At 32.3% G+C, this 12,130-nt stretch overlaps 1 protein-coding gene across 1 annotated transcript in view; it reads right to left on the bottom strand.

Annotated features, from left to right (window-relative positions):
- LOC131675327 (paired box protein Pax-6-like) overlaps positions 1 to 11,786 on the bottom strand; it is a 213,815-nt gene extending 202,029 nt beyond the window's left edge. Inside the window, exon 1 of the mRNA XM_058954262.1 lies at positions 11,573 to 11,786. Coding sequence (XP_058810245.1) covers positions 11,573 to 11,786 — 214 coding nt within the window. The remainder of the gene's footprint in view (positions 1 to 11,572) is intronic.
- Positions 11,787 to 12,130: the final 344 nt, after the last annotated feature.

The raw sequence follows: 12,130 nt of genomic DNA, 5'->3' as shown, positions 1-12,130 counted from the left end.
TTTATTTAACATTTCTAAGTCCATCTTGCTATCGAAGACTTGAGAATAGTGGAGAAGGAAGTGGATACTACTGGTAATGATTCTTCTAACAGAATGACGTTTTCCGAGCTCTTCTCTCTCTCTTAAGACCTTTTCCCCACCTACACTTTTTTCTAGCCGGCACGGCCGCCTCCCTCCACTTGCTACTTCTTCCACCTCCACTTGCTGCTTCTTCCACCTCCACTTAGATTTTTAGTTTGTTAAGTGTATATATTATACAATGATTTTTTAGTATAGGTTCAAGAATATGATTCATCATTATTATACGTTTTTTAAATAGTGCTCGCGATATTATACTACTTAGTTGCATAATACGACGTTGGAAGCGTTCTCGATCTCGTGCAAGCTGCTCCCACACTCCTTTTCTCGAGTCTTTGTCTTCAATAGGAAGATGATGAATTTGAATATTATTTGAGAACCATACATACTTCGAAGCGCGAATGCTCTTCTTGTTTCTTCTAATAGGCGCCATGATGAACCACAAGAGGATAGTCTTGCTATAGCTATTTCTTCTCACTGAATGATGGTAAAGCAAACTATGCATTCTTCTTATAAATATATTAGAACTCGAATGACTGCCCTCTATCGGAACTTAAGGTTAATTATAGGAATAGTGAGAGCCCCAACCTTCGCTCTCACCTGTGAGGTACTTCCTTTCGAATCAACGCTCATGAGTCACCTTTACATTGAGATGAAATTCAATGGAAAGGGCTACATTAAGAACTTTTTTTTTACCTCTCCACAAAAGGAAATAAGAGGATAGTTAAATAAAGGAAAAAAGACTATTTAATTAGATATATTTTTTTTTATTATTCATAGTGTAGCTATTTACATTAGTATTATAATACATTTAATTACTATTCGTTGAAAATACAATTATGTTTAAATTCGAAGTTTGAACCGACAATATGGTAAATAAATAATTCATCCTTCTCACTAGTCTGATGTAGGTTGTTCAACATTTCTTCATCTTTTTCGAGTACAATGTTAACCCTTTTAGGCAGGAACACATCAAATTCGTCGTCAACTGTAATAACAACGCTAAATCCATATTTCGTTGTTAATGATCTAACTTTTGTTACTTGGTATAACGTGTTTGATGTTAATTGGGACATCGCCTTCCGAGGAAGGAAAGTCGTCTTCGAAATTTTATTTATTGCTGAGAAATCCATTCTGTAAAATAAAAAATCAAAGAATTATTTATTTATTTATTACTAAGGTATTAATAAACTAAAATTATTTAAACATCTTACTTGTTTCAATAGTTAGTGGAAGACGTATTAGAGGTAAGACTGTTGCTTGAGTGAGAGATGAGCAACTGTTTGGAACAAGAGTGAGCTCTTAGTTTTATAAGTGGCATCCCCACTCTTAAAGCTCAAGCCGCCGTCGCCGCTTCCCTCTCTTTCAGTCTCCCCTCTCTCATGATTCTTCATCTAAAACCATTCTCCCACTCTGTAGACTCGGATATCCATTGTTTCTCCCTCTCCATTACTAGTCATCAGCGCCATCTAGTAACTGTCGAAGGAGTAGAATTCTTTCGCTAGTGCTGCCCTCTAGAATTATTTTCTTCAAATCTGAATCTTTTCATATTACTATTTTGTTCTATCACTTCGTCTTCTTCTCTATACCTCTTTCTTCGTAGCTGTTCAACTCTTTCTTTCATTTCAGCAATTTCGAGAGTTTTATAATGCCCCCATGGAAGTGTGTCCGGATTATTATAAAAAATACATCGTTTATCATCATGAGGGCTTAGTGCTGTCTTTTCCTCTCTCTCTGTTAATACTTGATGTAATTTAGATCGAATATTACATTGAGTACGTTTAATAATTTCCATTTCGTTTAAACACCTTCGATAATCTGAATGAGTTATTGTATTTTTTACTGTATGTTTTTTCACTCCTTTTGCCTTTTTCAAGGGATCCTTATTTATTATTTCAATACTGTATAGTTTACTTCGTAACCCAATGTACTCCCTCATAATAGCAGCATTGCACTCATCCTTCATAACACCAAGAACTTTTTTGTTAGCTAGAGGCATTCCAAATTGATTATCAGCAGGATAGTCCGATGTGTCAAATTTATCAATATCTACTTTCATGATCTCATACATATCGACATCTTGAATTTCATAAATGAGGCTGTCAGTATCAGTATAAAGTAATTTACATTTTTCACCAATACGTTGCTTCATGTAACCATAATGAAAGTCATAGACTAATGTTTTTGAAAGATCTAATACACATAGACCGATGTATATAGGTTTTTTAATACTGATAGTTGTCAGCGATAATTGAATAGCAGCTAAATTTTCATGAAAGATGGAACTACTATGGAAATTTGGTTGGGCAATTTGAGCTTCAGCGCCATATCTACCACCCCATTGATTGATCAGTTTGACATCTTTTCGTTTTCTTTCGTCTTCCATTGTTTTTCCATATACTGCATTAATCATAAGCTTGTAAAATAATTTTTCAAACTCATTTTTAGCTTGCTTTCTTTTTTCAGTATTTAAATCAACATATGGTTTCAGCCATTGTTTTTGTTTGAATTCTAGCGCTCTATATATCTTTTTGAGTTTTAGTCCATATTTGAGAGCTTGTTTTAACGCTCTATAATGAATAACGTATCGTTCTTTATCATAAAGCGTTGTCAAAAGTTTTTTCTGTTTTGATCCGGGTGGTTTAGTATGTTCAGGACAAAGAGGTAGGTCTTTATGTTCATCATGCAGCTCTTGTGGATACTCTAGATCTACTTCTAAAATATAGCCTACGTCGCTATCATCAGAGATATTGAAAAAATTTGACATATCCACATTTGAATCCCATTTGAAGCCCTCAAATGGTAGTGATTGAGTCATAGCCCAACCATAAAGGTTGTTTACGTCATAATACATTAAAAATTTGTTTGGCTCATCCTTATTGAATTCTTCACCCATATATTTATTGTTTGCTTTTGAAAATCTATTGCAGCATTGACTAATACATCCACGAATACCTTTTTGAATGAATAAAACCATATCTATATCTGTTAATAGTTCAAGTTCATATTTGTATATTTTAACATCGCGTCCCATGTTAATCCAGGAGTAGTGTAATAATGAGCAGGATCGAGATCATATGCATTCTTACAGGTTGATCGAAAATTCTCAAAAATATCAGCTAGTAAAAGTACATCAGTTTTCAGATAGAGATCAGAATACATTCCTAAATCTATTTTCTTCCAAATACTACCGAAAATATTCCATACGTTTTGAGCATGCTTATATTCTTCAGTAGGAATATCACTATCTGTCAATTGACTATGAAATTTTTCAATAGATGGTAACTCTGTCTCAGTTAATCTATTTAAATTTTCTATGTATTCATATGGGAAAACTCCTTTTCTTTTGAGTAAATTAATCTCTTCTAAAGTATAATTATCTTTCTGAAATTCTCTCTGTACAATATCTAGCTGAGGTAAATAATATGCTAATTTATCTAGAGATGTAGGCATAAATCGAAAGGAATCAATGAAACGAAAGCTAATTCGACTGTTTGCAACTTCTTTTGTGAAGGATATGTATCGCTCCTTGTTTTCAGCGAGAACAGAGATCTTTCCTTCAAATTCTGAGTTAGTAGCAATTTCTGTTATAATAAAATGTGAGTCATAGCCTGTAAAGTTATGAAATACGACTGGTATGAAAGCAGCATTTTTATAATTCAAATTGCAATGATTGTGAGCTGCACCTCTAAATTTTCCTGTTAAATGACAATGATCACGAACTCGTTTTTGGTTATCTTGAAAATATTGGTTGCAAATATGACATCTTCTTGCCGTTTGGAATGTCCGTTCATTAATAAATGATAAATCCATTTTTATTGCATTATTATATATCTTTTCTAACTCAATCACTAGGGACTTCAATTGCTTTATAAACCATGATGCTGGTGATTCGTCTTCATTTAATTTTTTTCTATATGACTTATATATCGACTTACTATCATCATAACGGCATTTTATATATAATCCAATGCTATAGGCTTCATGTTCTTGGAAACTATGTCTCGTAACATTGAGATTTCTATTAGGATCTTCTATAGGTTTTAACAGACATTCAAAATCCGCGTATATAATAAATGGAACTTCCTCTTTATGTTTAAAATTTTTAAATTCTAAAGTAGCATCGTCAAGTAAATTAATCCGACACTTATTTATTTTGGAACAGTCAACTTCATGAGATTTCAAATTTTCCTTGTTAGTAAAATAATGAAGGCAACGTTCGCAAAGATAAATTTTTTCAGTATGTTGAGTAACTTGTCTACGAAGGAGAGCAGATAAAGTTTTAATCCATACGTAGTGAGTTTCTAATTTGAATTTTTCATCATCTATTGATATTTGTGGTCTATTAGTCTTATTTTCATCAATATATTCGTTTTGTATTAAGAGAAAGTTCACATGTTTAGTTTGTTTTAATTTCGTTATATAGCACGGTGAGACTTCATATTTCGATCCATATTTTTTTAGTATATATAAATTTACACTTCTATTATTCAACTTTTCAAATTTAGGAATACTTTTTATTTTTACAGGGAAGCTTATACCATCAAAATTCAGTTCATTCTCATAGGGCTTGTACTTAATTACTCTGTTTGGATTTCTTGCAACTGGATGAAGGCATGAAAGTATAGCCCATTTAAAACATTCATTGTCTTCATTTTTTACATTAACACAGGCTCTTTTATTATCTATGCTTGACGGTAATGGTATATACGAGCATGGTTTAAGTGGATTATACTTATTTATATTAATAATGAGACCGACAATAGTTTTTAACGACCAGCCTGAGTCTCTTTCTTGAAATTCTTCGATTTGTTTAAGTATAATATCTTTAACGTTATTTTGAAACCATCTATCAAGATCAGTAGTCTTATAAATGCAAACATTTTCTGTATTGAAATACTTGATTTGAATATCTTCTTCTTGATTTTTCTTTATGATAAATTGTGATGCCATTTCTGTATTTATTTTTAAGTTATTATGGATAGCAAGAAATTGAGGTATTTTAATTTATAATAGTTGATTTGCGGCAACTAGAAATGTTTTTATATCTAAATGATGTTGATTAACTATACAGACTGTACTAATTCGATTTTCAAAGGCTGAATGAATTGGTCTCCAAACAACTCCATCTCCTAGAATTTCATCCTGAATAGCTGTTAATGGTTGTATACTTCCACCAACTTTTATAGTTTTACTTAAATTGACTTCAATAGAATTCAAATGACAAGCACAAGTTTGACACCTTTGTCGAATTGCTCTACTTAAATCAGATCGTTTCATAAATTCATTAATTGAAATTATAGCATTAACTGTTAGATTTCTCCATCTAATACAATCGTATATATCTAAATCGTTCGAATGGTTATAAGCTTTCCATAAATTTTTAATTGTTTCTTCAAAATAGGCGATAGAAGTCATGTTGTTAGTTATCTAGTTTTATTGTCTTGTACAGTCACATGTCTATAGTTGTATAAAGGATTATTATGATGAAAGGATGGAAAAGGTAGTGAACAGCTCTAAAATGAACTTGTTCTCAGTTGGTAATGAATATTGATTTGTTTAACAAATCAATAAGGATTCAACTAACTACTGAGGAACTACTTGCAAATGGCGTAAGGTAAGGCAAGCTTAGCTCGCAGGCTGTCTCGAGAGACTGCGCTCTTTTGCTAGGCCAAAGCTGCTTTTAAAGGTTAAGTGAGGGCGCTGTCAGCAAACTGAGGGCGCTGCCTACAAAGTGTGGGCGCTGTAGGCAGTATATGGAAGGGTTAGCTCAAACGAAAGAGTGGGGGTGAACCGACTGTAGCACCATCTAACTTATTAATTTAGTATTAAAGGGTTTATATATAGATCTTCAGAATAAAAATATAGTCATTATTGCTTTGAGATACGATTCAGCTCACATATCATAGAGAATGATGGACTATATTTTAGATATTTAAGGCTTTCAGAGTCTCAATAATACTTTTATTTGTAAGGAGTTTGCCTATTTACCAGTATGTTCTAATACTTCACCTACAGTACTACTTTTTAAACCTCCATATCATTGGCTCAAACTGTCTATTGAATATCAAAGTGTTAATAAGTGGTTGGAATTACATCATCATGGTATTTATTTTAATTATCGTTAATTAACATTGATTTTATTTGAAATATTTAATAAAATCAATTTTATAGGTATATTATGGAGAAATGGTATTTTACCATATAATTTTTTAAATTGTACTATACGTAGTCATTTACATAATTGTAGAAATATTTATGTGAAAGGATTACAAAAGAAGCAATGGCTTAAAAAAATTATTCCTGAAAAGTAGGTTCAAATAATATACAATAGTACAAAATTCCAAATTCGAATTTAATTAGTTTTTTTTTTTTAATTACAGAAATATTTTAGATATCGAAACTGAAATGAGATGTCCGCGATTGGAAGATTTAAGTCTTAAATTTAAACCATCATGTATATATCATAGTCAGAATGGCGAGAGTATAGTATGTGCTGCAGTAAATACACAAAAGATACACGATTGGATGATGGAAAGACAAAAACAAGCAAAATCAAAAGGGATCGACACAGTCGAAAGATTTACAGATGACTATAATTCATATAAAAATTCAACTGAATATTTAAAAATAGCTATGTCAGACACTGAACATAAAGATTATAGACAAAGTGTACTCTATTCAATGTATAATTAAAAATAATAAATATTAAATAAATAATAAATGTGTTCTTATTTAAATAGTAAAATAATCATAACGATTGTAAGAAAGGGTGAATGGATGAGAATAAGGTTCTCTCCTAGCAGAGATGTTTAGGAGGAACATCTCAAGGAGGTGTCAGTCGAGCGACTGCATTCGTAGTCTCTAGCATTCTCACGAAAACAGTTCCCTTCGTGGAGAGAGCACGTGTTGACTATAGACAGCATACGCTCCCCTCCGCACATCATGGTCCACGCTTAGCTAGAGCGTAGGAGAGAGAGAGACAGAGAGAGAAAGAGAGAGAGCGCACGTTTACTACTACTATAGTAGCGCATCCCCGTCAGGTCAGAACTATAGACAGCATACGCTCCCCTCCTCCTCCCACTGTGGACCACGCTGAGTCAGAGCTAGAGAGAGAGAGCATACATTTAATACTGCTATAGTAGCGCACCCCCATCAGGCCAGAACTATAGACAGCATGCGCTCCCCTCCTCCTCCTCCGCACGCTCGGGCCCTATACCAAATGTATGCGTGTGTAGCTAATATACACAATATGCATCCTCTAAGGTACATGTGGCATTGGCTCTAGTGGTAGAACGCTAGCCTGCCAACCCAGAGGACTCCGGTTCGATTCTCCGGTCTGTCTTTTCATTTTTTTCAAAAAAAAATCGTCGCTATTTTCTATATTCGTTTCATTCTCAATGTAGTAAGTAAATTATTAATAATATATATATATATTTATAACTTTAAAAAAACATTTAAATTTAATTAGACTAAAAGCACTAGGTATAGGATCCCTAGGGACTAGGAGCCCTAGGGACTAGGAGCCCTAGAAACCTTCCTCAAAAATTATAAACAATTATTAACATTAATAATAATAATAATAATTAACATAGAAGGGATAGAGGCCAGGGAATCAAAGGGTTAAACCAAGGGACCCCCCACGAATATTGTTAATAATAATTGTTAACAATAATAATTATTATTAACATAGCCAGGGGGTCCAAAGGGTTAAGCCCGGTGGGGTCAAAGGGTTACGGACCCCCCGCAGGTGTGCTGGAACATACATTGCTATACTACTCACAGTCATCAGAACTTCGTAGCCATACCCTTAGAAGCTATCACGGCAGCACATCGGTGAGGCATCGATTCAATAAGTGTCACAATCCTATCATGAGAGATATTGTTCGACGTTGCACTTTTTGCTATAGGGAGGCTTTATTAGCATAGTTTTGATTTCCTAATCTCATTTTTAGCTCTTGCCATAAGTGTTCAATAGGATTTAAGTCTGGAGACTGACTCGGCCACTGTAAAACTCGAATTTTTTTCTTACTAAAAACTTGCTGAAGGAGGTGTGACCTGTGTTTTGGATCATTATCCTGCTGAAATATCCATCCTCTGGGCATGTTTTGTCGAGCATAAAGTAGCATTTGCTCCAATATAATATCCTTGTACACGACAGAGTCCATATTGCCTTCTATGCCGACGCCTTTCCATGAAAATGCACCCCATAGCATTATGCTACCTCCACCATGCTTCACAGTCGGTATTTGGTATCTTGAATCATATCTACTACCTACCGGTCGCTGCACATACCTTCTACCATCATTTCCAAATAGATTGATTTTAGTTTCATCCGAAAACAGCACTTTTTTCCAGTCCTCAACAATATAGCTTTCATATTTTTTAGCAAATTCTAGTCTGGCCTTCTTGTTTTTCTTACTAATAAGTGGTTTTTTCACACCAACACGTCCAACAAGTCCCACTTCTCTCAGTCTACGTGATACAGTACTACGACTGATGTCTGCTACATTTTCTTCGCGTAATTCGCGTGCAATAATGGCAGCATTCTTTTTAACATCTACGACAGCTTTTCTTTTGATCAATTTGTCAACACGATTAGTGGTTTTTCTTGGCCTCCTAGAACTCTTTTTATCTTTCAGAGTGTTAGTGCTGTGGAATCTAATAATTATATCATTCACAGTCGATTTCCCTATGTCTAGAATTTTAGATATATAACGAGAAACCTTTCCTTCATTGTGTAATTTAATTACGACTTATCGAATATCTACAGACGTGCGTTTCGGCATGTTTACCGATTGATACTGATGTCAGAGCATAACTGATAAACAGTTTCAGCGCTTACATACCTTTGTGACCGATAATGTAAACAAAGCCACGCGAATTGTATCTACGTAATAGTTGGCCGGATACTTATGAATAAGCCATATTTTCTATTATCGATATAAAATTTTGTTAAGCATTATAACAAATTGTTGGACAACGTGATTTGAATGCATAATAAAAGTACTTTAGTAAGATATGTTTGTGTTGCTACTTTGCATCATTTATACATGATCAAAACATAAAAACAACTTTGGCCGGACACTTTTGCCCGCAACTGTAGAACATAGCAATAACCTCAATACATCTACAAAAAACATGTATATATTAGAATTCCTGATAAAAAATTAGAAGAGTAGATAACACAAAATAAGATATTACATTTTATAGTAACATGAAATGGAACGTGTATACACAAAATCAGTACAATAGAATCTAGTACCTAACTTTTGTATTTAAAAATTATTCAAAATCATTAATACTGAGTTATTAAGAATACTTTACTATCCTTAATTTAATAGCATTATTATCTATAGAATAATACTGGAAAAATAAAAGGAATACAAAACTTGCAAACAAGACTACTAAAATTAGTTAATAAAAACAATGTCATAAGAGATAAAATTCTACTTTATATTGATCAATCTTTCATATATAAGTCTTTGCTGTATCACTTTGACGAACCATCTGACAAGCACATCAGTAACCAATATAAGTTATAATAGCTTGCAATCACTAAAAAAGGAGTTACAAATAAACATTAAAAATAGTTATATAAGAGCAATGTGTACCTCAACAAATAATCAAATGAACTTTAAATAACAGATAACAAGAGAAATAGAAAAGGAAAGGTAAAATATAGATGAGAGAGAAATTTTAAATACTCTTATTAATATTATGTATATAAATTAAGAATATAAGTGCAATCAATTGAGAGTTCTTTTACAAAAACAAGAACTGTAATGATGATGCAGATTCTACATGGGAAAGCCACGAGGAAACTGTATTTTTTGATAGTTTACTATTAAATATTAGAATATACCTATGTGCATACGGTATCTGCAACTTATACTATAAATGATCACCCAAATATACGCTATTCCACGTTACGGTACCTGCATACAATACAAATCATTTCAAACAGTTTCGACACTATAAACAAGCTTGTTGAAAAGATAAATACAAGAAAGAAAAACAAAAATTACAAGAGCATAGCCTGTTACTGCTATTGGATGACAGGAATATAAAATATTTAGATAATAATAAAATGATGTTATAAGAATATAAAATATCTAGATAATAATTTGACAGAGGTAAAAAAGGAATAAAAATTTTTGCAAATTCAATATTCATTAAAATTGCAACCTAAGCATAAAAAACTAGCAATTGATAACGACATGATCTTTACAGCATCTTGTCTTTCTTACTCAGCTTTTCAACATGGATCAATGTTTCCTTACAAGAGAGTTACTTGTATTGTCGGATTCATATATCCAGTGAGACTAAATAACATAGAAAAAATATTTACACACAGAAAAGAATATAAATATAGAACATTTTACAAACGCAAAATTAATTCTCATCAAATGGTAAAGAAAAATTAAACTACATAAGTGAAATTCCTACCTGCTTGTTTAATCCAGTAGTACTAATTTACTGGAGCATAAATAAGCAGAGACATGTTTTACTTATAAGTTAGATATCATTGTGTGCCAGATAAGCAAGCGAAAACTTACTTCCTTTGCTAGGTTATTTACTTTGTAATGTATATGTATATTTTTTACGACTACGTAATCTATGTATATGTACTCTGATAAATAAATAAATACATTTTTGCATATTTTTATTTATTTATTTATTTATCAGAGTACATATACATAGATTACGTAGTCACAATATGTATATATATATATATATATACATTAGACTACGTTTCTGAGGCCTGCAATGGCTCGGTCGGTAGGGCGACGGACTCGCACCCGGTAGGCTCGGGTTCGCTTCCCAGTCCCTGCTAATTGATACAAGCACCACTGAAAAAAGTTTCATGTGCTTTGTTCTCAAACACATTGCAAGCCTCCGTTACTGATTAGCACTGATGGAACATAAATAGAGCAATGTTAAATAAAAAAAAAATAAAAAAAAAATTAGACTACGTTAGACTACGTTAGAAAATGAAACATGTTCGGTCATATATTTGTGTTTAAAAACTACATATACAGTCGCCATAAACTATTTGAATATCTTTGATAAAAGTAAAGCTTTCCACGTATAAATAAAAAAAACTATAATTTTTACGTCATGTTTTAAATGGCAAAAGCATACAATTTCTAATGAAAAATATATTTTAAGAAAATATTTAATCTAAAGTTTAGGTGAGTTTTTGAGCACAGGGCATGGTTTTTAAAAAAATTATTCCCATGAAATTATCTGTTTTTACGTTATTTCATTCAAGAACAACATTTGATGAAAAATTTTTAACATCACTAAAGATATAATGTTATTTATTAAATATTAACTAATTAACTCTAACTTTATTATAGAAGGATTGGTTTTGTCACGTAATTCATTTAGAAGTAATTTAATTGAGCGCTACCCACCCAACTTACGCTAGAAGGGGAGACTGAAAGTTAATTAAGTTAAACAAGAGAACAAGTTAACAGACTCCACTTACGAAATTTAGTAGGGAAGCAAATCGAGGAAGATTGTACTTCCATTAAGCTTACGAGAGAGTCAGGATGTACGTTTTCTGCAGAGTTTACGTCATCATTAGTTATATTGCTACTGACTATGGTGCCGGTAGATACTAATGGATCCCTTGGAACATCAACCAAAAATAACTGTTCTGTTGCTTCATTGTGGTTACTGCCATTCCCTTTCAGATCCATAATTATTAGTTCTTAGTATAATGAATGACTAAAAATGTAATATGATTATATTACAAATGTAATAGGATTATATCTGTAAAATGAAATGTAATATATTTAATATGCATTAATCGTAAATTAACTTTTATGTAATGCAGTCTCGAATTTTTTAAAAAAGATTTTTTTTAATTTTTTAATATATATCACAATTTTATTAAAATTGTATAATATAATTTCTATCTTCTAGATTTTCAGTTTTACGAAGTCAATAACTTACTTATTTCAGTTTACCTATTATTTGCTTTTTCCTACACCTACGTAAGATAAGTAGTGTAGAGAATTGTATATTACATACAAGTTTCTCT

Source organism: Phymastichus coffea, unplaced genomic scaffold (assembly GCF_024137745.1).
Source record: "Phymastichus coffea isolate CEN01 unplaced genomic scaffold, Cenicafe_Pcof_1.1 PCOF00019, whole genome shotgun sequence".
Taxonomy (NCBI): Eukaryota; Metazoa; Arthropoda; class Insecta; order Hymenoptera; family Eulophidae; genus Phymastichus; species Phymastichus coffea.
This window is presented reverse-complemented; position numbering and strand designations above follow the sequence as displayed.